Here is a 26,799-nt window from a genome sequence, read left to right on the forward strand (position 1 = left end):
TCCCCCCTAGGCTCTTTTTTTTTTTTTTTTTCTCTCTCTCTTTTCTTCTTCTTCCTCTTTTTTTTTTTTTTTAAATTAACATATAACGTATTATTTGTTTCAGGGGTACAGGTCTGTGATTCATTAGTCTTACACAGTTCTAGAGCTCACCATAGCACATACCCTCTCCAGTGTCCATCACCGAGCCACCCCCATCCCCAGGTTCTTGATACACATATCAATGAAAACAATTTTCTGCCTTCTTTTCTAATATGAGTATTTAAAATTATAATATTTCCCCTATGTATTGCTTTCATTGCATTCCATAAATTTTGATATGTAGTACTTTCTTAATGGTTTAGTTCTAAGAATATCTAAATTTTTTTTAACTTATTTAGAAGTATGTTACTGGTTTTCTAAGTATACTTGGGTTTTAAATTATTGACATCTAACTTCTAATTGCATTTTGGTCCTAGAGCATAGTCTGCGATACTCATCTTTTTGAAAATTGTTTATACTTCCCTTGTGACCAGTGATCATTTTTGTAAGTGAAGCATAGGAGCTTGTGTGGTGTCATGTTACATTATTATCTAGACTTTTCCTCCTTAGGAGGAATTTACTGGGAGTGGAAATTTGATTTGACTGTATGACTGCCTTATTAGAACTTGAAGGGCTAATTAGGACTCTTGGTAGGGTTTTATTTCATGTTAATCTCAATTTCATGTTAAATTTTTAAAAACTTAACATGCTTGAAGTCTTTTTCCGAAAGATTATAATTCAGAGTAATAGAAAAGTTCCTTAAAGTAGAAAACTTATCTGGAATAAAAATCCTTAAGTAAAATATTAAGTACAGCTCCGCCCAAAGGAAGAAAGAACCTTAGCACCCTGTTGTGACGATAGAGAAAGATAGGAAGGGAGTCTGTTCCAATTTAAACAGGAAGAAGAGAATTTCGTTCTTGTGGGGAAATCTAAAGATAAAACTCCCCATTTTCTATTTCCTCGTAATTCAGATTGGTTAGTCAGACTCAGGATCTTAACACATTTTAAGTGTTAAGAGGAACGTGTGTAGGGAAAGCTGCAAATCTCTTCAGGCTCAGTGGCCCAAGGTATGGTTCATGAACTATGTACATGGTCTGTTTTCCTGACTCTTTTTGTCTCTGTTTGATTTTATAGGTAGAAGAAGTGAAAAAGCACCAGCACTGTTTAGCATTTAGCTCCTCTGGACCCCAAAGCCAGACTTACTACATTTGTTTTGATACATTCACAGAGTATTTAAGGTGGCTTCGACAAGTTTCCAAGGTAAGTGCTTACCTGAGAACATTGTTCAGCTTTTAGCTGGCTACAGTTTCTCTCTGTTTTACCCAATTCCAGAATGTAGTATTATACTTTTTTTAGATACTGCTAGTAGTTTGCACTTCTTAGTTCTGTCAAAGCTCATTTTGGCTGAAGAGTAGCCAATGAAAAATGTCCGAAATGTTTCATTTGTTAGGTTTTGTTTATCCTAAGGGGAAAGAAAACAGATCAGTGAGTAGATTAGCATTACTGTCTTAATGTTAGAGGTAAGGGACATCAGCTAAGAATATTTAAGGGACTGACCCAGGGTAGAACAACTGTAAAACCACAAAATACCCAAAGAATTACTACAAATTTCCCCTCTTCCTCTATTTTTTTCATATAAGTGGTTTATTCTGTGCCATCTCCTTTTCACCTGTTCAGCTTCTGCCTTTCAGATGGCTTACTTTCTTTTCACATCTTTATTATTTTGACCATTTTATAGTCCCCTAATTAGATTACCATGAGCAATGAAACAGTATACTTGTGTGTGTGTGTGTGTGAGAGAGAGAGAGATGGAAGCTAGAGTAACACGATGAATAAGATAAATAAGTGTTGGTATTTCAGGTACTTTGTGTGAAGATGGTTTTACACCACATTTATAGAACTGTGTGTAAAATGGGTGGATTATAGTATTTGGTGCCTTGGTTTTGGGTGTGTTTATGAAATTATGAAACCTCTCTTGGGTGTAGAACCATTACTTTGGAATTTGCTTTCATATTTTTGAATTTGCTATCCAAGTTCAGTATGATTCAGACTGCTGTATGATGATGTAATTATTTATCAAGTGAATGAATAGGACATAACTTTGTAAAACAGTTAATAGAAAATTCAAGAATAACATCTAGAAAGACATTCTGAAATACTGGCCACGCTTGAATTATCAGGTAAAAACTGTGTCCTCTGATGATGCCATACACTTAAAAACATTAGTTTCCCCTCCTTTCAGAGAAGCAGCAATGGGCAGAATTTGAATTAATAGGACTCAGAGGATTCTTCTACCCTGGTAGGCAAGTGAAAGGGCAGCACCCTGCTAGAGAAAATGGGAAAGATGACATTTCTTCTGCAGACGTCCTTGTAGAGTTAATGTGGTATTAGAGGCAGTAAGTACATCTGTCTAGTCGTTTTAAAATTACTTTTGTGGTTGCAAATGTGAGGAGACAAGTATTAAAGAATACTGTGCTTTTATATTTAAGTGTTTGCATGGGTTTAAGGCACTAAGTCAACAGCCTACACTCTGCTTTATTCAGAATAAAATGCCAAAATGTGGTCAGAGTGCATTAAATTTCTTTCTATATGAAGATGTTGATTTTTTAAAATAAACTTTTTATTTTGGAATAATTTTCTGTTTACAAAAAAGTTGTAAAGATAGTACAGGGAGTTTCCACATAGCCCCACCCAGTTTCCCAAGCATCTTCCATTACCATGATAGATTTGCCAAAGCTAAGAAACCAATATTAACACATTACTCTGAACTATCAAACTCCAAGATTTACTTGGATTTTACTAGTTTTTCCATTAATGTCTTTTTCCATTTCCAGGGTTTAATCCAGGGTACCGCATTGCATTTGACTGTCATGTTTCCTTTGTCTCCTCTGGTCTGTGAGAGTTTTTCAGTCTTCCTATGTTTTTTTAATGACCTTGACAGTTTTGAAGAGTATTGGTCAGGTATTTTGTAGAATGTCCAATATGGAGATGTTTTGATCTTTTAAATCAAATGCAGTGTCATAGTGACCTGTTTTGCATTCTTTTTGGAACAGGTCAGAGGTATAAATTCTTAAAACATGGATAAAGATCTAAATAAATATATGTAAATTATTGAGCTTACCAATGACACATTGTTTTGATTGAAACAATAATAAAAAAAGATTAATAGGTATTAAGTTTAATAGTCTTTTATATTAAACATCCACACAATTGATAAGTCACTGTTCTAAAGCTAGCAAGCATTTATTAAGCACCTACTGTATGTCACTTGTGTGTTCTATGTCCTGGAATATAGAAGAGAATAAGTCTAATTACCCTCTCTTGGAAGCACTTACTTTGGGGGAAAACAAATGATAAATAAGTAAACGCACAAAGAAAACATCAAATAATCACAGTGCTGTAATACAAGTTATTATGGCAGAGAATAATGGAGGAGGAATAATTCTTTCTGAGGAGGGGACGTTAAAACTGGAACTTTAAGGAAAGAAGTATTTGAAGATGTTATGGGAGTTTTTTGAAGATGTCATGGGAGGAATTCTCCAGCAGAGAAGAGAGTGGGAGAGGGCTGAGACTGGACCAAGGGATGTGCAGTCAGGGAAGGCAGGGGTCTTACGTTACGGACCAGGGTAAAGAGTCTGGATCCTATTCTTGACACGATGGCAAGCCATTAAAAGAGCTGTCTTCCGGAAAGTTGCGGCATCTGACATCGCTGTTGTGGAGGATGCGGAGGGAGGGAGGCGGGGTTTGGCTGGCGGGAGGCTCTTGTGGCTTTTAGGCAAGAGATGAGAGAAGAAACCGAAAAAAGTGGATAGGTGTGTTTTGGGATATGTTTTGAAGATTGAGTGACAGGATTAATGATAGTTACATACCAAGCATGAGGAAAAGGTTAGAATAAAAAATGGCTTCTAGGTTCTGCTTTGAATGAGGAGGTAAATGGTAGCCTCAGTCAGAAACCATAGCACTAATTGGACTTTTTATATTGGCACCTTTAAAACAATGGCCAAACACAGTTTTTTAACTTCAAAGAGTTTGTTTCTAGAGAGACAGCAAAGAGGTGAGGCAGAAGAGTGGATTATGAAATGTCTCTTTAATGGGGTGTGGAAATTGTTGATTTCTGAGTTGTGGTTGGTGATCGTAAAGGTCACGTGTTAGCTTGGTTAGTAGTCTTCACTGTTGCCGGTTGGGCGATAGACCATCTCCAGGGTCTAATAGGAGAGTGTGTCTGGAACGAGGTGCTCTCTCTCTCTCTGATCATCCAAACCATGAACAGACTCAGGGCCAGGCCTCTCAGGAGGAGAAGGCGGAGGCTAGGAGGAGAACTGTGACCGAGAAGGTGATGGTGACGGGGTGGACGACTGGTGGTGTCTGTTTCCTCTTCACTGATGGTCGTACGGCTGTTAGAGAGGGACGGATGTGTCATGCGGCCGCAAGCAGAAGATCATTCACAAGTGTACACGGACACAGTGAGGCTGCAGCTTGCGTTTCACACAAGGGTGGGTGGGTGCTTCCAGGAGGGAATGTAAGCTAATTACCTTAAATTACTAGTATTATTAAGTAGTTAACTAGTAGTTGGCTGGTATTAGTAAGAATGAATTCAAATTAGAATCTGAACTTCCTTTCCCTTCAGTAAGGCTCTGAATGTTTGCAGAAGCCAAATAGTGTGGGAGTGAGGAGTTTGGGTTTCAAACTAAGGCCGATGTAGATTCTGCCATTCACTGGCCCTGACACTGTCGAAGCTTCTAAAGTTTAGGCCTTTTCATTTGGTAAAGGGAATAGGAATAGTCCTTACCTCTTAGGGCTTATGTCAAATATGTGCATGGTAGACTTATCCTGGTACATCTAGGTTGTGTGTATGAGAATGAATAAATAAATACATGAAACAGTTTCATGGCCATCATTCCTGCTGTTATCACCAATTGGCCAGACAATCTTTTTAAAGAACTACCTGTTTTTATATTTATTTTAAGCAGATAAAGACACACATATGCTTGGTTTATCAGAACAAAGGACTTTTTGCTGTTCTTAACAGCCATAGCAGCCTTTTGGGGTAACAGAACTTGGGATGGCAGACACTGGGGAGAAAGATTTCTTCCTGAAAAGTCAGGGGTCAGGGACAGAGGGCAGAACATCTTGCTAAATGTATATTTTAGGTACACTGCCTTTCCTTTCTCCATTCTTAAACACCAGATACACATTTCAAAGGTTTTTAGAAGTTGTTATGGTTAGTGAATTAAAGGAGAAATGAGTTATAAGGTGCTGGTTGTAGAGCTTAGATATTCTGTAAGAAATCAGGGTGAGAGCTCCCTATTTGGATATGGATCCCATATAAAACAGCCATGCTCTTCTTTAAACTTCATCTATTAAGGGTGGTCCTGTGATCTGATCTTTTTCTTTAATCCAGCATCCTGGGAGAGCAGGTTGGGGCTACTGGCGAGAGGATGCTGAAAAGCTCTGTCCGTCGGGGAGTATGTGCTTGTGGGGAATTTGGAGTGGCCAGAACTGACTTTTACGAGCTACTGTACTTCCAGCTTCTGTTGCCACCGCCTCTGTTCTTCCTCATGTCTGCAAGCATCAGGAAGTTATGCAGTTTAGTCGTTCAAGGTTATGTGGAGACTTTCTTTTTCTTACTGAGAAACGCAGCATAGAATGGATTGTCTGTACATCCTAATGTTTATTTTTTTCTCTTTATTGATTATCTTTTAATCTTTTTTAAAATTTAAGTTCAAATTATTAACATATAATGTGTTGTTAGTTTCAGAGGTACAGACTGATTCATCAGTCTTCTGTAACACCCAGTGCTCATCACATCACGTGCCCTCCTTAGTGTCCATCACCCTGTTACTCTGTCCCCCACCCTCAGTTTGTTTCCTAAAATTAAGAGTCTCTTATGGTTTGTGTCTCTCTCTGATTTTGTCTTGTATTATTTTCCCCTCTTTTTCCTATGACCTTCTGTTTTGTTTCTTAAATTCACACGGGAGTGAGATCATTTGATAATTGTCTTTCTCTGATTGATTTATTTTGCTTAGCAGTAATATCCTCCAGTTCCATCCACATTGCAAATGGCAAGATTTCATTTTTGTTTGATGGCTGAGTAGTATTCCATTGTACATATACCCCATATCTTCTTTATCCATTCATCTGTCGTACATCTTAATGTTCAAATGAGATTCATTTTGATAAGAATCTGAAAGAAAAACAACAGAAAGAAATATCTGAGTTTCTGATTTTTAATGACCATCCCCACCTCATTCTGGGTAGGAGGACAAAGAGAACCAATTCCAATGATTTTTAAATTAAAAGGAATTAGATAATTAATTTAAAAGGGAAATCCTTTATTTTCAGTTTATGCTTCTGGACTTAGCGAAAAGAGAAGTGTTAATCTTCTAATTTGTTTCATTTGATTTGGGGAAAATTTATAAAGTTTATAAATTTATAAGAATTTATATTAGATATGTTCTACCACGATAGGCCTTTATATACTTATTATTTTTAAAATTTAATCCTAGCACTTACTATTGCTTGCAAAAGTAATACCCAAGGCACTTCTTTGGAGTTTTTGTTTTGGGTGGGCGTTAGCGGTAGTTACTGTGAAGAAAACAGCTCCTTTGGGAGGATTACGATATTGATTGTAAAGTCATCCCCAAAATATTAACGCATGACATGCTTTAAAAATTCGGTAAACACCCCCTTGTATGCAGTGTAAAAAAGGGCTCTGTTGGCTCAGCACGTCTTCAGTATGTTTTCTGAGCAGTGGGAGGAAGGCTGGGCTTGGTGGAAGGCTGGGCTGGGCTTGGAGAGAGGAAGGGGAGCTGCGGAAGAACTCCCACCAAACACACGGGTGACATTATAGAAACGTTGACCTTGACGTCTATCTTTGTGGCCCACTTTTTGGAAGGCATTAGTTTTGGACATGTTGATTCATCCTGTGAATTCTTTTCGCAGATAATCTTTATGCGAGTCTATAGCCTGAGCATACTTGATTTTTTATAAACCTTAGTTACTTCCACAGCACTGTATTGTCCCAGTTTACAGTCTGTTTCTTTATTTCAGAGAAGACTTAAAAAGTGGGGATTCGGATCATGGATTGGGTGTTGTGCATGAATATGTCTCTAACTTTTTATTATGGAAAATGTCAGATGTTTAGAAGCGGACATAATAGTGTAGTAGCAGCTGCGTACCTGTGACCCACCTTCTGTAATTATCGACCGTGAGCACTTGTGTTATGCGTGTATGTTATATGGCCCTTCCTGACTAACTCACACCCCATCGGGCAGCATAGCTTGTGTACGCGTCTCCCTCCGTGTTGATCAGGGGCTGACCTGCTGGCATTTTCCAGGGGCTGTGGCTACCACAGGGACTCTCTCTCCTGTCTTTCTTCCAGTATTAACTGTAGTATAATATTTATTCAAAGCCTCTTGTTTTTTGTTTTGTTTTGTTTTTGTCACTGCAGTGAACTTTTTGGTTGCCTCGATATATTGGGTTCCCTCCTAATACAAATAGTGTAGGCAAGTCAGGGCCACATTTCATGCTGAATTAAAGATCACATGAAGTAATGAGTAAATATCACCCCTTTAAATAAGAATAAAGTATATGGTGAATCTCAAATGAACTTTTGCTTTCATGTGCTTAAAAATAGTGTTTTTTTCACTCCAGGATTTCACTCCAGGAATACTTCCCTAACTACTTGAGTCCAGTCATTCTAATGTAATAGGATTAAGGTTTCCAACAGGAAGATTTGTGTCCTTAGAGCTGCAAGGAACCCTGTGAGATTAGGTAGTCATCTTTTACACATTATTTGCCTCTTAATTTGAAGTGTAGATTAGGGAGTATGCTGCTTTTTGTCAGCATGATTTGAAACCTGTCTTTTAGGGATTGTGCTGTAGTTGTTTATGCTGAGTTTATGATGGTAAGAGGCTTTGCTCTCAACACATTTCTGCTAAGAAATTCAGGCTTTTTTTGGTTTGTTTTTTTGTTTTTATTGGTGTTCATTTGTTTGTTTTTTAGAAACTTTCACTTCACATTTTATACCTATTCTTTAGATAGAGAATTAAGGACCATTTGACCAAGGACAGTCCAGCAGATCTGTGGTAGAAGCTTAAGTGAAACTGTGTGACAAGGGTTTTAGCTTATAATATATCACCCCATCTCAAGGAATTTGTTCTTGTACCAACTCTGTAGTGAAGATGTGAGAAAAATTTGGAAATTCAGTATATGAGCTGTTTGGGTACACGAAGACTTCAAGGGGGTAATGGGCAAATTGAGTTCTGAAGGATGGATAGGAGTTCAGTACAAAGACAAGAAGGGAAGGGCATTTCAAGGAGAGGTATAAAGTAGGTACAAAGGTACAGCTGTGTAAAATGTGAAAATATAGTCATATCACAGATGTCTGAGCGGCATGAGAAATAAAAAAAATAGAAGCTAACTAAAGTTTAAAAAGTACTGACCTGTCTAGATTGTTTCCTGCTAGGTCCATGTCATTTCCTGGGGGAAATTCAATTATAAGTTATCAAATATGATAACTAACTTTCTAACATAGTAATGGATTTGTTACATAAAAGTTCATGTTAGTTCATGTTATGGAATCTTTCCTTATTATGGATATGAGCAACAATTTATGAAATTAGGAAATTTAGGAATTCTGCTTTGAATTTAAGCTAACGAAATATTTTAGATTGCATTAAGTTTTGTTTTTGTACTACATAAAACTGTGATTAGGTTAGTAAAAATACTAAGATGCTCTCTTTGTGGTTATAATTATGCTTCATCTTATTTCCACATTGCTAATCCTGTCTATTCTTTTTTCCTGTGGCAACTACTGGTTCTGAAATCTTAGTTAACATATTCTTAAAGGAGGGGTTTTTCCTTGAATCTGAGTCATTTCAGTTTAAAGCCGTTACATTTTATTTTCTCCAAAGTTTTATAATCTAATTTTATGCACTATAAAAAAAATACCTAGATTGTTTACCATTCCCTAACAAAAGAGGCATATGTTTGTGAGACGCTGCCGGCTCCTGCATTAACTGGGTCAAACTGATTTCCTGTGTCTCCATCTTGCCTCTCTGGGTCTTCTCACCCCCTCCCCTTTCTTCTGCACTTTTGTTGGAGTTACTACACAGTTGCCCTGAGAGACGTGGGGCGGGAGGGAGAGAAGGAGGAAGATGGATTCCACTCTTTCTTGATGCTGGACGCTCTTCTAGGCTCAACTTCTAGTTCAGGGTCTCAGCAAATGGAAGAAATGTATTCCTCATGTGGATTTTATCTGTATATTTTTACCACCTTTAATAAAATGCATTCTCCGTGTCAAGCGAGGGCTTTACAGCTGTGTTTTAAAGTTGCAACATAGTATTTTAAGATTGGAAAGGGCCCTTGTAGAATAGGCACCAAAAACATAATATTACTTGTTGTAGTTTTCTGGAATAATTATCTTTACAATTATTTGGTATTTTCTTTGAAAGTGTTCTTTAGTTTAACCTTAAATTGTGGCCACAATCAAGTGCTCTTACTTCAGAGACTTAAATTCAAGATTCAGAAAGGACCTTCTGGACTCCCAGACTTCTTCCCTTCTAAAAATGTCTACAGTGTTTCAGACACTTGTAGTGTCTGACCAGACAGTTCTTCCTTCTCAGAGAGATGAAGTCTCTACCCTGTGGCTTCAACCCACTGATCCAGGTTTGGTCTCTGGTATAACACAGGATAATTCTGTTCGATCGCCTCTGAATACTGAAGTTACTATGATTTCCATGCCCTCTGCCACCCCTTAGCGGTCTGTTTTCGGGAGGAGCATCTCTGGTAGTTCCAGCAAGTCCCTCTGTCATGTGGTTCCCGGTCCCTACTTCAGCTTCCTGTGGGCGTATCTCGTTTATCCATGGCGGTACTTGCGATGCCAGCCCATGAGCCCGGAGGCTGTGACCCTCATTTCCTTGCTTCACATATTCAGTCCAGAGTGAATCAGTTATTCCTTCGTGAGGTCAACGCCAAATAAAACAATTTTTGTTTTTACCACCAACTTGTTGATGTATTTTGTTCATAAAATCACTTCGCCTGATGAATTGATCTAGCAGTGACTGCAGTAATGCCAGTAGCAATAGCTCAGGTTTTGGTGCCTTTTTCTGTGTGCCAAGCACCCTTCCAGCTGCTTTAATCAACCCCGTGAGGTAAGCACTCACTAGACTCTGCCACATGAGGCTTCCCAGAAGAGAGCAATAAGTCTGGAGGAGACACTGTCACATCTCCGTTTTGCAGATGGGGTCACAAAGGTGGGAGGTGTCCAGTCCCGCTTTATGCAGGAAGGGCTGCTCCCTTGCTCTTTTCTCTGTAATTGTGCTTCCAGTGTTTAACAGTGGCCCGAGGGGACCGAACAAACCAAGACTCAAATAACAACTGAAATGTCCTGAAAATGTCAAAGGGAAGTACTTCACCTACACAGTTGTCCGCTGAGTCCGGGCAGCTCCGTGTAGAAGAAGGGGTGGTTTGTCACCCAGTCTGTAGTGCAGGGTATGCAGCCAGGGGCGCGAGTGGGACCCCCAGTGCTCTGATCGTCGGACTTCTAAAATGGTGACCAAGATGTATTTAAGAAATTCAAGGAGCTGTTGGAGTCATCCAAGGCAGATTAAATTGATTTCATTGTTGGGGGGACTGCTTGCTGTCTGGTTCTTCAAAAACTGGTCAAGTGTTGCTGTCTTGGGAATTTACCATGTATGGTTAACCACATCTCTGTATCTAGTCGTGTTACTATTATGAGGTTAAGTCATTTTAGTCTGAGTATTTAGACCAATGTAAATATAATACGTATAAACATATATATATATATCCATACAAGTTTAGTTACCATTATATATTTGCTTATCTTGGAAGATCCCAATATTTGTAACCCAGAGTATTGCATTTCCTACATCTCCTCGGAAGAGTTGAGTTCTTCTACCCACTAGTCTGATTTATAATTTAATGAAGTAAGGAATCACCGAATAATTGGGAAAATGTCAGTGATCTGTCTGTGTCTAACATGCTGGACCTCGTATGTTAGACTTGGAACTTAAAATACAAAACAAGCAGCTCATTTCTGATAGTAGAATCATTTAAGTATACATTTACATCATTTCTTTTACTAGAAAGCTAGAATTTAAGTTTTTTGGTGGTTGGCCGTCTTTTCCCTTCCCCGTGGTCAGGGAGATGCCACTTTCGCAGGTGGCCACTGTCTAGAGGGACTGTTTACACCTAGTTTGCCAATAAGGAAATGAGGAAGGAACTCCGAGTTCAGATTTGATCTCCGCCCAGGCCGAGCTCTGTTTTTCTGTTGTTACTCAGGAACACAATGGGGTTTGTGTGTGCGGAGCGGAGATAACTGCTGGCGTGACCCTGGAGTGATCCTGGGAGCCTGGCGGTGCCATCTCCTTGTGGTTCTTCCCTGTCGCTTCTGGCTCTGGGAAAGGTGGCGCCAGGTCTGCATTTCCAGAGGAGGCCGTGCCCCGAGCTCCCTGCACAAACACCAAACTTGTGTCTGCTCTTGGTGGCCATGTGCAAGACTCTGCCCATGTGCCTGGGCAAGGGAGGGGAGGGTAGGTGCTGGGATTGTCTTGCTCTGGGTGCCCTCATCACACCGTTGTGCCGGTGTCCTCAGGGACCAAGCTTTTGAAGACACAGAGTGCCACCTCTCCAGGACCAAGCCTAGTGCCTGGTTCGTAGAGGCAGATGATAAACATGTGTCAAAAGATTCATTCGTCCACATCGCCTCCACTCCCCTGGCAAAGAGGGGTCGGGATACTTAGGTGGAGCTCTTAGTCTAAATTTCTCAGTCTTGTTTTTTCTATATCCTTACAGCCTGTTGCTTTAACAGTGCTTTAAGAACATCGGCTCCTTGCTTTGCTCCTATTAGTGTATTTTAATTACTAATTATTAATTATTATTCATTAGTAGCTCCTATTAATGTATATATTGTAATTAATTTTATACAAAAGTTTCTTCATCTGTTGTTAAACAGAGTTTATAAAATGGTAGCGTTAGTACAGGATCAAGAAACAAGATGTCATTGCAGAAAAGGTCTGGGGTCCATTGAAGGGATTTTTTATATATTTGTAGAAAAATTTTTAAATGATTGCATGTTATAGAGCAGTGATAATTTGAATTTTACTAAAAATGGAAACTTCGGTTTGATAAAAAGTATTCTAGAACTGTCCATGAGGACGGAGTTGAAATAAGTTGCTAGAATGCTTAGCTGGAAGATCAGTGAACACTCTTCTAAATTTATATTCCCCCACCTCATTCCTTCCCAAAGCAGTTTTTAGGGGGTGAGAATTAAAACTAGGTCAGTTAAGAGGTTAAGAATTTTTTAGAGCAGTCTAGTGACCTCCCCAGAGACTGTCCCTGTAGCGGGGGCATCATTTCCCAAGCCACTGAAGGTTAGGCCGGAGCAGTTAATGACTCATTGTGCTGGTGCACATTGTCTTTTACTTTGCACAAGTGGAATTCCTCATGCTATTTCAGCAAGGCTTTCAGGGTCATTTTGCTTAATTTTGAGCATGCTAGGCCCATAATAAGGATAAATGCCCCTTCACTAAAGTATATTGGTAACAACAATAACAAAAAGTCACATGAATGTTTTTCTAAACTTTCCCTTGCCAATAAAAGATGATTGCTCACTAAGGGGACGTCAGGAATAATGGGAATAACGCGGAGGACAGTCCTGTTACTGGGGAAGGTGATAACCTCAAAAGCGTAGCAGGATTGGTTAGGTTAGGAGACATGTCTTGGTTTAGAAATGCAGCTCAGCTGGACTCAGGGCCAAGACCAGTTTTGATATAAGTGCCCTAAAGGCTTGCCGAGAAACAACTAAGGAACGTGTTGCCCTGAGGAGCATGTTAGAAATAGCTGGAAGCAAAAAAAGTTTGCTGTTTGGGCACCTGGGTGGCTCAGTTATTAAGCATCTGCCTTGGGCTCAGGTCGTGATCCCAGGGTCCTGGGATCAAGCCCCACATGGGGCTCCCTGCTCTGCGGGAAGCCTGCTTCTCCCTCTCCCACTCCCCTGCTTATGTTCCCTCTCTTGCTATCTCTCTCTCTCTGTCAAATAAATAAATAAAAATCTTAAAAAGAAAAAGTTTTGCTATTAATCTAGACTAGCACTGATTTCCTCATCCGCAGTTACACTGAACCGATCTTCTAACCCTTGAATCCTGTCATGTGTAGTTCATGGACGGTCTGAGAGCCTCATTGCCGGTGTGCTCTGCCGTTGACCAAGCTGTATCTGTGGACCCGCTCAAGGTGACAAGAGCGGTGGTTCGTGCTGTTGTCCCTTTGCGCGTGTTACAGGTCTGTACCGCGAGCCGCTGTGGGTATTGGTCAAGGGGTACTTGGTCTGCAGAGCCTCTCCTGCTTGTCTTAAAATGAGAGAAGTATTATTTACAGCAGCTTGTTGACTCTTCCCAGGGGAGGTGCTATCTGTTCCACTTCAGTGATGAGGGAGCCAAGGACAGACAGATGAAGTGACCTACCTAGAGCCACATGGCTTGGAAGTGATAGAACATTCACATGCCCCGAGTGTGGTCACGACTGTTCCTTTCTTCAGCATGTCAAGTTGCTTGTGTCTTCCACTGTCTTGATGTCGAGAGGTGCATTAGAAGTACAGTCGCTTTTACCTAAAAGGATTTTGTATTTAATCGTGAGGTCCCTTAGGGGTCCCTTTCTATAACAAAGATTTGAGGCAATTTTGGTGTGTGCCTTTTTCTTTCACTTTCTAAATTTCTATGACCTTTTTAACGTTTCCTAGAACCTTTTAAAATTTGAAGAAGTGCTTGCCCGCTGGCATCGCAGCTGCCCAGATGACAGGCTGTGTAGACAGGAGTGGGCAGAGCCCATGAGGTCAAGGAACAGCACCTCCATGGGGCGTCAACCCTTCCCTGAAGGCTGCGGTCAGCAGACGCTCTCTGCTTCTCTCCAGGAGGACTGTCTTCGGTCACTGCTACGTCAACTGCCATTGCTGAGGCTCAAGCTTATCCTAGGGATGAGCTCTGATCATCTGTGCCATGGTCTGGGGGGTCAGAGTATCATTTTATTGTGGGAGTTAGAAGTACAGGTCCACGTTCAAACTGGGCTTCTGCCGCTGCTCGCCGTGCAACCGTGGGCCGCGCTCGGTGACTCGTCTTTCCCTTTGTCTTTGAGATGAGGGGAAGTCATTGCCGCACTGAGTTGTAGTGAAGGTTAACTAGGATGGCTAAAGCAGTTAGGAGAGGAGCCCCCCCGACAACTGAAGCACCCCTACATGTTAGCTAGTATTATTGTAATTCCTACTACTTTGAAGAAAATAGTAGTAAAAGGCTACTTGCTCTGAGGCATAGCCAGGTGGATTTCTGACTTATTTTTGTTACTTATTTAGGTCTTTCCTATGAAGGATCTTGGTTTTAATAAGTGACATGTATGTCGGTCACACAGCCTCTTTGGTCCAAGTGATCGTTTTCTCCCACGGGACTTGAGTAGATCTCTTTGTGGCGTATCCCTGTGCACCCGGGCTGGGCTGGGCGGGAGCATTTTAATCTCCCCTTTTCTGCAGAGGCCTGGGGGAGGGGCAGCCCGCAGTAGCTCTGGTGGGCACCTTGGCAGCTCACTGCCCTGTCGCTGTCCTCTGTCCTTGCTGGGGCTGTTCCGGCTCCGCTCCGACCGCCCCACGCTGCTCTTGCCGATGGGGCTCTTCCCCCGTGTCCCCAGTGGCGACGGCTTGAGGTCCGGAATGAGGAGAGTGTGTCGTGTGACACCTCCGTGGAAATGGGGTTTGCTCCCCACAAAGTAGTCTCCGTGGCAAAGAACACACACACTAGGGGGTCAGGTGCAAGCTGGTGAGGCGCGAGGGGCTGGGACTAGTCCAGGCGCCGCTCCTCTGACAGGTATTTTTTTCGAGGGTCTCACCAAGTGCTGACTATAACAGGGTCTATCAGTGAACAAAATAGGCTCCTTATGGAGCTTGTGGTCTAGAATCAGACATTTTCAGAACTTTTCCATGCTTCCCATTTGGCTCACATTAAAAGCCGGAGTGTTTACAGTCACTGAAAAAGTCCTGCCCAACCTGCTGCCCACCCCCGCCCCCTTACCTTTCTGATCTCACTACCGGCCACACCCCCCTTACCCCGCTGGGCTCCATGATGCCCCCCGAACATGCCAGGAACGTCCCTTTTTAGGGCCTTTACCCTTGCTACTTCCTCTTCCAGGAGTGTTCCCCTAGACAAATCTTTCCAGCTAACTTCCTCGTGCCTTTCACGTCTAAATGTCACCTTTTTAGTGGGGCCCACTGTGACCAAACTATTTAAGCAGAACCTACCACTTTCCCAACAGTCCTGACCCCCATTTCCTTGCTCTGTTTTTTTCCATAGTATTTGCCAATTTTTAACATACAGTTTACTTATGTTTGAAGGCAGGGATCTTAACTTTGTTTACCGAAGCGTACCAAATGCTCACCTAGGTCGGCAGTCACCGGCACGTAGGAGGTGCTCAACAAACGTGTTGAATGAATAAAATGAGAAGTACTCTGGAAGAAATTATGAAGGGTGTATTAGTTTCCAAACTAACAGAACCTTGGTGACTTGAAAACAACAGAAATTGATGCAGTTCTGGAGGCCAGAAGTCCAAAATTAAGGTGTTGGCAAAACCAGACTCCTTTGAAGGCTCTAGGGGAGGAGGACCCATTCCATGCCTCTTCCAGCTTCTGGTGGCTCTGAACATTCTTCAGCTTGCCCGTATTACTCCTGTCTCTGCCCCCATACGGGCACATTGATTTCTGTTCTTCTATCTCAAAACTCCCTCTGCCTCTCTCTCAATAAGGATACATAGTTCGTCAGATAAGTCAATATTCACTCTTGCCACAGAAGATAGTACTTACAGATTTCAGGGAGTGGGATGTGGAAATCTGTGTTTTTGTCTGCCTCACCTCCTTTTTGGGGCCTCTGTTCAGCCCACCACAGTGGGTTAAAGGGATCCCTTGGTGACAGTTGCCCCTGATGTGCCACCCAGTAGAACACTGAATGCAAGGAAAGCCAGAAGACTGCCCTCATCCGTTTTCTGCTTTAACTGAAATTTTCATTGAAATTACATTTTTTCCCCAAAGTAAGCACATACACACATGTACACGGAAGAGCACAAAGGATAATTTCACCATTTTCTTGTACTGGTCTTCCCCAGTTGTTAACACATTTTCATAGTTACTTCCTAATCTTCCGTTGTCCCTCTTATAAGGAAATAATTGTTTCCTATAAATTCCAAATCTCTTATCTTCCCCTTCTTACTTCCTTTCTCCTTCCTACTCAGATAGAAGCAATGGCTAGCATTAATTTGGTACGTGACCACAGTGGGGTTTATGTGGTTAATAGTTACTTCCCCATAGCTATTTATACATAATACGTGGAGAGGGGTGTGTGTGTGTGTGTGTGTGTGTGTGTGTGTTCCCTTTCTCCTGGCTTCAGAATATATAACCCCCCGAGAAGGCCTCTGGTTAGCCTAGCTGGGGTTACGTGCCACTACCTATTGGATGGACCCGTGGGTTCAGTGGGTGGGGTACTGTGGCTGCTCAGGCCTGGGGTACATGCCTATCCATGTAGTCAGAGGGGAACAACCTTGGTTCAAAGCTGTCAGGATCCCAGGGTCCTGGAGGACTTCTATAGGAAGATCGGGAAAAAGGACTTGGGACAGATGAAAACAGATTTCCACTCGAGTTTCAAGTTTGAGCTTGGACATGAGGTCCTTTGGGAAACCTTCCCTGACTTCTTAGATCACATACTTAAGATTATTGTAACCACAGTCATGGACTACCCGATTCCCCTCTCCTTCTCTTGTGGCATGCTCGCTCGGGGTGGAGAGCGTCAGCCGGGTTTACTGTTGTACCGCGGGTGGTAGGAGGCGTGGCATGCCCGTGTGTGCTCAACGAGTGTGCCCCCTTTCCTCCTGAGAACAGTTCCTGTGAGCGTTTGCACCTGCCTTTCAGGGCCATCGCATTCCTCATAGCTCTTTTCACGTGTTTTAGTGTATACGGGTGATTTGGCCCGTTCTGGATTTTCTTTTTCCCTCCTCCTCTCCCTTCCAATCTCCCTCCCTTCTTTTTTGTGGAAAATAATTTCTTCTTTTTCTTATTTAATAGTGAAAATTCAGGGAAAGATAACATTGCTAAAAGCAGACTCAGACTTCCTCTATAAAGTCCTTTTTTAAAAAAATTAGATTTTATTTATTTATACGTCAGAGAAAGAACATGCGAGCACAAGCAGGAAATGCGCAAGCAATGCTGAGCAGGGAGCCTGATGCAGGACCGGATCCCAGGACCCTCGCATCATGACCTCAACCAAAGACACTTAACTGATTGAGTCACCCAGGTGTCCCTGTAAAGTCTTTTTTGAGTTGAGCCCTGCCAGGCTGTTCTTACCCCACTCTTCCCTTCCCTTAGCTCTCACGGGTGCACAGTAATTTCTTTCTAACCTCAAATATGCCGTCAGCAGAATAGGTTTTCTGCAAATTTAACTCCAAATACCTTTTTAGCTTCAGGAGAATTTGGATTTCAGTAGATGTAAGGTGTGAATCATTCCATTTGGTGGTAGTAGCAGTACTGATGGTGGTAGTACTGGCAGTCACCCCGTACTGAATGCAGTTTCCCGGCCGGCTTGCCCATGTCCGCGTCACTAAGTCCTCTTACACACGTGAGAAAACTGCAGTTTGGCGGGCTCCATGAATCATGTCGTCTCAGCGCCAAAGTCGCGGAGCTGGGACATAAAGCTGCACACGGACCCCAGAGTCACACTCCTGAGGACCCTGCCCTGCCGCCGCCTGGTAATTGGGAAAGAGAAAGCTGGAGTTTGGTAACAGAAAAGGACATCAGACTGATCGCAGATAAGGAGTGGCAGAAAGGCCCTAGAGCTTGAGGTAGAGATAAAGAGCACGAGGGAAGAATCAGCCCAGATCTCAGAACTGTATACCCATGGCCTCTCTGGGCAGAGACGGAGCCAAGGTGTATGCAGATAGGGCTGAAGCCACACACAGAGGCATAAAGTGGCACCACATGATGTGGAACATTGGAGAAGGCCTTTGAGGCATGCAGGTCGTTCCGGGCTCCTCCTGCGTCCGGCACGCTGGCTGGTCTGTGGCCCGGGACTCTCGCCACGGTCATAGTCATTTAACCAGGAAGGCTTTGAATATGTGGATAAGCATTCAGACATTAAATCAACTGTACTTAGAATACTGCATGAAGCAAAGGCCAGTGGATTTATAAGCATCCCATTGAAGCTTTAGGGGAGAGAAACCCAAGAAGTTGGGAGCAGGCAGGCAGTGGAATCTGAGGCTATGCTGCCATTCCTGCGAACAAAGTGTGCAAAGCCGGGATACCGCTCTTACTTGTGCTGTTTTAAATCCGTCTGTGCGAGGGCTTGGATGGGTTCCATCTAGACCTCAGTTCGGGTCAGTCTCCTAACCCTGTAGTTCCTCTGGAGTCTTGTATAATTTAGCTCTGAATTCCCTTACTGTGAACATTTTCAGGAACTGAACCCCTGGAGGAGATGACTGATATCACTGAACCTGATAGGATAATCAGGGCTTTTTGTAACCTGTCTCCTATACCGGGTTACTGCAAGTCCCGTCCAGGCAGGGACACCGTTTTCTGCTTTTACAGTACTTGGCTCAGTTCTATATTAAGTAAATAGTCTGCTGGTTTGTATTTGGACTACTAGTGCCCCTTGTACAGTATGCCTGTGTTCTGAATGGGGTTACCATATTTCTATCCATAGGGGGCATCTGTAGGACCAATGGATGGCATTAAAATCAGGCTGGGTTTTATCCCCCTCCAGGTTGCATCACAGCGCATTAGCTCAGTGGACCTCTCGTGTTGCAGCCTGGAGCATCTGCCTGCCAACCTCTTCTACAGCCAAGACCTCACTCATCTCAACTTAAAACAAAACTTCCTAAGGCAGAATCCCTGCCTACCAACTGCCAGGGGGCTCAGTGAACTGCAAAGGTGAGCATACAGAAATGGGTCGCTTCTGATTGTTACTTGAGTCATCTGACTTAAACAGCTACAGTGTGTGACCTTTCTCTTTAAGAGGGCAAGGTAATAGGACTTCATGAAAGTGAGGGCGTTATCAGTTTTATTGTGAAATTTTTTTAAGGTCCCTGCCTTTGAAACGAATGATTTATGATATTCATTAACTGGACAGATTTGTGTAAGAAGAATTATTTCTCTTGAAAATACTTCTGTTTCCTAACTGATCTGAAGACGGGTCTGTAAAAAGTTTGTTACTCGGTGTGTTACTTCTGAACTACAGAGGTTTGGTCAGATTAGATTATTTCTTTGGAAATTTACAAAAAGTCAGTTTTTTCCCATAAAGGACATTTCTCTACCAGTTTAAGAACTAAGGTTTAAATCCCCTAATCCCAGTTCATCTGGGTGGTTAGTGTGTAGGTTTCAAGAGCCAAACATTTAAACAGTCTGCTTTATAACTAGAGAGAAGGGACTTTTTTTGGGTGTACTTAAAACAGATTTAAGAATTTACTGTATTCATTTCCTTTTTAGACCAATGATCGTTCTTGATTCTGTAGTAAACTAAGCCTCTGATATTTACATATTTTTTGTAGATATATGAGACTCTAACAGCAAAAGAACATAACTTTTAAATTAATAATGAACTGTTCACTTGTTCTAAATGACCGATAATGATCCGGGATTAAATTGTGGTAACTTAGCATTGTGATTATGTGTTCATGGTTTTTAATATCCAAAAAGAATAACCTGGTAAGTATTTGTTACAAAGTTTGTGCAGTACAAAAGAGAAGAGTATGATCATTGTCGCTTCAGACCGTTGTGAATAGTCTTCTTTGATAATATACCAAAACTTGACAAGTGGTCATTTCTTAAATGTTTCCAGTATGGAATCTAAAACCCTGTTGTTAAACTTTAAAAACTTCTTTCACACTAGGTTCTGTCGACCTTTCTTGCACTTTGAATAGGTCCTTGCCTGTACATCATTGTATTGCATTAATTATTGGTCATTTGGGAAATACTATTTCATTAGATAATGAAGCTATTCCAAATGTTAGCACATTTTATTATGCAATTCCAAGACCTCACAGTTGTTAATATCACCACTGATCTCATCAGAAAAATCTTTAAGTATTGAGAAGTTCTCAAGTTCACGGTGGAAGCAAGTTTTCTAAAATTTTCATGTTCATTTGGAAGCTTGAAGGCTCTCCTTGGCAACAGATACCGTCAGTTGTTTTTCCTGAAATGACCTTCTCACTTCATTGTAGAGAAAATGTCTGCCAAATACCCAAGTCCGAGTAACGAATTTGTCAGTTGTTTTTTCAAGTAAAAGTGGCATTCCACAAGTTATTGCCCAGTTTGGCTCAGAGCTCAAATAATTGTACAAGTATTTTCTTTGAGATAACCATCATTCTTTACAGCAGAGGTGCTTTTATCTACAGATCTGGAGGGCGAGTCGGGAAGCTCTGAAAGAACTAGATAATAAGCAGCGGAGGCTTCATGGCCGTGTAGGACCATCTGCCCTCCCGCTTTCAGGACGTCCAGGATGTCACACAGGGTTCCCATCAGAACGCATTCAAACCAACGCTCTCAGTTTAGAGATGAGGTGGATGGAGAACGCAGTGTCAAAGCAGATGCACGGTTCCTGCTGTGAGGCGGCGAGGGGCTGCGATGAGGGAATACTCCCAGGAGGGGTTTATCCACAATGTTTATTTCTTTAAAAAAGTTAGAAGCAAATATGACAAAAATGTTAATATTTTAAAGAGCTGAGGAGTGGATGTTTAGATGATCATTATTTTTTTATAGTTTTCTATTTGCATGTTTCATAAGTAATTTCAAAATTTAAAACCTAAACACAAAGAATATCAAAGTGCGTTTCATTCCACGAGGGAATAGGATGCTTCTCGAAGAGCCAGCCTTTGTGGCCTGAGCAGACAGATACCTGGGGGGGAGGGTGTTTGGGGCATCATCCTGCTTATTATTTAGTTCTTTCAGAGTTTCCCGGTTGGCCCTCTGTATCTGTGGATTCTGCATCTGTAACTTTCTCCTTGGCCCTGGCCGCTTCGCCTGTGCTGCCCCTCCCTCAGCACACGGCCTGTCGCGCAGCTGTCCCGGGAGGCACGTCTCTGCTGCCACCTGCACAGCACAGGGAGCTCCTCGGGACAGCTGCCTCCCTGGCATTTTCCCGCTGCCTTCGGTCCTTGCTAGTTGTCTCGCTGCTGTTTCCTACATGCCTTGGTTTTTGTTTTCATTGTTTAAAAATTTAAACTTTTTCCCCATCCAAGTAACATCCTATGTAGATTTTTAAAGATCTTAATAAACAACAAGACTCCTGATCAGGAGTATGTGCCTGGCGCTCCCGCCCCTCTCTACACCCCAGTCCTCCTCCCCAGGCAACGATTTTTGAGTCTTTTGGTCCCTTTTTTGCAATTTTCCTCCATCTTCCAAAGTACTCTTTATATACTTCTATTTTGACATTTTTTTGTTGCTGTTGGACATTGTTTGTTGGCTTACTACTGTGGAAGGTGCAGCTGTAACTCTCTTCCCTTGTCACCGGCCCGCGCACGCTGCCGCTGCTCCGTCCGCTGGGTGTGTGGCCGGCTCTCGGTTTGGGTTGTCATCCTCGTGAGGAGAGAGCGGTGGCCCGCAGCCAAAGCGCTTGTTAAATGCAGTGACTATATTTCCTTTCTTGTGCTGCCTGGAGAGTAGCCTCTCACGTGTGTACGTTTTTCTCTAGTCTTCCTGTGTCGGACAGAACTCTTGACATGCTTCCCGATGCCTTTTTCTTGGACGCTCCTTTCCTCCTGGAGTCAGGGTAGCTACCTGCTCCGCGGGCCTCTCACAGCTGGCGTCCTGGGATGACCTTGTGTCATTTTCCTGGTGGCTCTCATCTCCCTGTGCTGGACCCCTCGTTTGCTGACAGCTGGTAACTTGAAGAAAGGCTTGGTTTACTCCCTTTTTTTAATGCAGTGTCTTCCCGAGAAAGGAGGCACGGGAGACCAATTTATCAGACACTTTGCATATCTGAAAATATTTTCTCTCCCACTTGAGTGGTAATTTGGCTGGCTTCTACGTAGGAAAACACGTGTTCTGAGAATTTTGAAGCCAGTGCACTATTATTTTCTAGGTTCTGCAGTTGCTATTAACAAGTGTTATGCTCTTCTGATCCCTCTCTTTACGGTGATCTTTTTTCCCCTTTTGTTTCCTTGTTTGTTTTGTTTTGTTTTGTTTTAAACAACCTCCAGAAGACTGTAGGATGTTCCTTCTTTGGCTCTCTTTATTAATTTCAGCCCTTATGACGAATACTCAATCTAAAAAAATTATGTCCTTCAGTTCTGAAAACTTTCTCATTTTGTTTGATCATTTTCTCCCCCACCTTGGTTTTCTCTTTTCTTCTTCCGAATTCCTGTGAGTTCGGCGGAACCTCATTTCTCCTCTATTTCTCTAATTTTCCCATCTCTTTGCTTGAATGCCCTACTTCTTGACAGGTGTTCTCTACTTTGTGTTAACCCTTCTGAAGATCTGTTGTCTTTATTTTTCAAGAGCTCTTTCTTGTTTGTTTTTTAATTTGTGTGCGTTTTAATAACATTCTCTTCTTTTTCTCTTCTCTTTCTGAGGGCATTAAAGCTATTTATTTATTTATTTGCTTATTTCCTTCTTGCACTGTCCGTTTCTTTTTCTCCTGTCTGTGTAGGTGTCTGACTTTTGTGTAGAAACGTAACTATTTGGCGATCCTTTGCTCTCTGTTCCTATTTAATGGTGAGTCACTGAGAAGTGAGTTGCCCACTGCGATACGTGGGCAAGGCTTCTCCATGTAGAGCCCTGTCACAGCCACCAGGGGTGAGCTTGTGGTTTCATTGGGGAACTTCCAAAGACAGTATCTGTGGATCTTTTCCCTAAGGCATGTCAGTTTTACGTGAGAGGAATCCTGTGGTCTTCTGTGTGGGCAATGCATGCCGAGATTCAGGAAGCTGAGTGAGGAAGAGCTAGAATCTGAGGGTGTGGCGTGTGCATTATTAATTGGTCCCCGTTTTCAGAACAGTCTTTTCTACTAGGCCTGATGTCTTTGAGCCAGAGACACTCCAGTTCTGCTTCTTCCAGGGCATAAGCTGGGTTCTGCTGGAACCGGAGAGGATATGGGGTCTTAAGTCTTCCTTGTGTAACCCTCCGATGTCTTTTTGTAGAAGTGTAACAAACATAGAAGAGGCACAAGAATGAGTGTACTATTAGGTGGCTTTTCTCAAAGTAAACCCATCCACGTAACTGGTACGTATATTGAGAAGTAGAATATTGCTACCCCAGATGCCTTCCTGTGCCCCTCCTCCCGTCAGAGATTAGACTAAAGAGAGTCGCTATCCTGACTTTTAACACCATAAATGAGTTTTGCCTGTTTTAGTACTTGATATAAATGGGTAGTATGTAGTGGCGTCCAGCTTTCTTCATTTATGTTTTTTTAGAAAAGCAGGCAAAACATATGAACTTACGTATTATTGGTTCGTACTTTGTGCAGGATGAAGCCATGTCTTTCACTTAAGGTAGAAGATTTTTCAGCTTGACATGGCAACAAAGGTTTCTGTTTTTTATGCCTAGAGGGGCTAGACTGAGGGGACTTGTGTGTGTGGGCGGGGCGGGGGGGGGTTCCTGAGCAACTGCTGAAGCTGCTCTTGTGTTGCCTTTTGGAAAACAAATGGGCTTTAAACCCGTGTTTTCCCTACCACATGCTACTACTTCCATTGTCCAAGAAATATTTTATTGCAAAGTTCTCAAAGTAATAACATTTGAAGTCTAGTAGAATATACATACATACACTTAGTACTAGGAATTGAAATTATAATATAGATTTTTAAACTCACATACTCCAAAAAGCATTAATGTAGCATTTATATGCTAATATAATTAATAAGGCGGGTTTGAGATATGCCATGTATTTAGTTGTATATTTTTGATTTGTGTGTTTATGGAATTTGTGCTAATTTCTAGTGCATGTTTCATAGTGAATATGTTAGAGAGGTACCGGAGGGGAGCTTACTGTGTTTTTGCCTAAGTATCAAGGAATGAATTTTTAGATGACAAAGTCAGTTAGGGCAGATATCCAGGGAGTAACTTTAAGTACAGTGCATTTATAACAGGTGGGAGTTCTGTGACTTCTTCTCTTAACCACATATCCCCTTAATTTTTCTTCCTATTGGAAATTCTTGCCTTAAATAAATGAGCTGTTTTCACAGAACATTTACGTTGGTATTTCTAGCCGCATTCTAAATCTGGAAAGATGGCCTGCTGATGTACACACATAGGCCAGCAGTTTCAGAGGGAAAACATTGTTCTTGGAACAACCACTGTTTGTTTTTCCTTTATTGGCATTGGAACTCTTCAAGTTAGTTTTCAAAATATAGAGGAGAGGCAAAATCAGAGTAATTTTTGGTAGCTTAATGGTTTCTTTCGTGATTATGTATGTCACTGTTAATTAGAATGTATTATTTACCTCCGTTTTATTAGTAGATGGTGCTTCACTTACATGAGCTACATCTCCATTTAGATGACCCAGATGGTATTAGTCCTAAGATTATTATTATTTGCAATGGAGAATTAAAAAAAATAATAAATTATAGTAAGTTTCTTTGTAAAGTCAGTGAAGAGGACAACTTTTTTGCTGTTTTAAATTCAAGGAATATAACTTACCTTCCCATGTCTGAAGTTTCTTTTTAATACTGTACTGAAGCAGTATGAACTTAGTTGTACAAAATTCATGTTCAGACATTTTCCTGAAACATGTAGCTGTTTTAAAATGACCACTTATTAAAGTTTCACGGGCAGTAATATTGCACGGAAGGATCCGGGGTTTGTAAGGGTTGACGGATCAGAGTTCCCGGGTGCTCATAGCCCTCGCCGCACTTGGAGCGAGCCGCGCACAGAGCAAACACAGAAGCAGAGTTTGGTGGGAGGAATTTGTGTGTGCCTGCTTCCGGAGCTTTGCCCGTGGTGCTTGGAAAGTTTGCCCCCATATTTGAACTTAAACATCCTCACCTTAGATCATTTTAATGTATTACTCAGTTCTGCCTATCACTTTTATGGATAAGCCTATGTTTTAATATTTGACAAATTGATGATAATCAAAACACACTTCAACCGCTTAATTCTATATGTTAGAAATTAGACAAATTAATAATTACTCATAAATACAAATTGATTGTGTTTCGGTTGTGTTGATGGCTGGTGATTATCTATTACTTCCATCCATGAATAAGGGAGGCGACTCAGATTCCCTGCTCTGGTAGCAAGTTCTAGGAATGGAGCTGATTTTTTTTTTTTATAGGGAGATTATTATTCCAATTTCAGTGGAAGTTGGTGTTTCAAATTATTTGGTAAAGCATGTGTCTGCAGAATTATTACTTATGTGCTTTTTACCTTATGTGATCCTGAAATAGGGCCAAAAAAAAAAAAAAAAAATCAATCCTCTTAGGTTTACCACCATCAGATTTTTTTTTTTTTTAGATTCTTCTTTGGAGACTGAACTTTGTTGTTGTTTTGTTACTATGGTCCTCACAGTTTCACAATATTTTATGCAATAGTTTAAAAAAGCGTCTGCTCTTGTGAAGATACAGTGCCTAGGAATAGCTGTGTTGCTTCAACTTGTAAACATTTGATGTCGCATTAAATTTTTGCCTGAGTGACTTTCAGTGCAGGTGCCGTAAGGAAAGAGTTGACTTGAGCCTGTCACCTTTTTTTCTCTTTTTTTACTGTTTTCTGCATTTATCTTGTTTGCTTTGAATTCTTAGGGAGCAGGGATTTGTTCTTCCTCAGAGGGAGGACCCGCTGTCAGGTCAGCCGTTCAGTATGTATGATGTAAAGGACTGAGTATGTGAGCAAATGGTGGTGGTGGGAGTCATCCTGATTCATTCAGCACTGTGTTGAGTGTACCCCCTGCTCTGCAAAAGGTATTGCAGCCACATGGGGAAGAAGGGAGACTGGTCATTCATCATGAGAGGACCGCCTGTATGGCAAGGTGATTCAGAAAAGATGATGAAAAAAGACATTCCTAAGAAGGGATTTGAAGTTGGGAAAGGAAACATTAGATTTTAAACAGACAATATGACATTGGACTTCCTTAAAGCTACAAGTTTCTTCAGCATTCTCTCAACACGCTTCACATTCACCTTGCAAGGAATGTGCGTCTCCTGCTTTTCACCCGCCAGACCCAGTGAATCTTCCTCCCCTTCAAAGCACGTCTGTAATGACCTTTGTTTCTTGAAGCTTTTAGTTATTTCCTGTTCCCTTGTGACCTTTTGTCTTCTGAATTGTTAGCTTTCTCTCTACTTAGTGCATTTACCAACTGTGTACCTTTTATAATAAACATCTGAAAACTTCAGACATTGCCATCTATATGAAGCCCTTGAGAACAGAGATGGAGTTTCCTTATCTTTGTTTTCCCTCTCAGCTGCCCCCCCACAGGATATAATATATATATATTATATATATATGGGAAGCCCCTTAATAAATATTTGTTGAGTTGAATTGTTAGTTTTCGCACAACCAAGGATAATCAAAGAAATGTGATCCTAAAACTTTCAGAAAAGAGCATCCAAAAGATGCTTTGAGCATTCAGTAGCACCATTTGGTGCATTTAGTGCTTAAAGTTTCTTTTTAAGGGTACAGTGGTCATTTAGAAAGATGGTACATCCATCATGTTACGTTGCATAGTACCTGGAGATCAGTTTCAAGGAACTTAGGGGTAAGCTTGTCATTGGTGTCTTACAGGCTGTGGTATAAAATGGGTACAATGTAACGTAAGGTAG

At 41.6% G+C, this 26,799-nt stretch overlaps 1 protein-coding gene across 1 annotated transcript in view; it reads left to right on the forward strand.

Annotated features, from left to right (window-relative positions):
- The window catches only part of PHLPP1 (PH domain and leucine rich repeat protein phosphatase 1), a 205,786-nt gene that overhangs the window by 108,844 nt on the left and 70,143 nt on the right, over positions 1-26,799 (forward strand). The window contains exons 3-4 of the mRNA XM_045065697.1: positions 1,153-1,278; positions 18,819-18,985. Coding sequence (XP_044921632.1) covers positions 1,153-1,278; positions 18,819-18,985 — 293 coding nt within the window. The remainder of the gene's footprint in view (positions 1-1,152; positions 1,279-18,818; positions 18,986-26,799) is intronic.

The sequence above is a fragment of the Mustela putorius genome, unplaced genomic scaffold (assembly GCF_011764305.1).
Source record: "Mustela putorius furo isolate JIRA1106 unplaced genomic scaffold, ASM1176430v1.1 tig00003858_pilon_pilon_pilon, whole genome shotgun sequence".
NCBI classification, from domain to species: domain Eukaryota; kingdom Metazoa; phylum Chordata; class Mammalia; order Carnivora; family Mustelidae; genus Mustela; species Mustela putorius.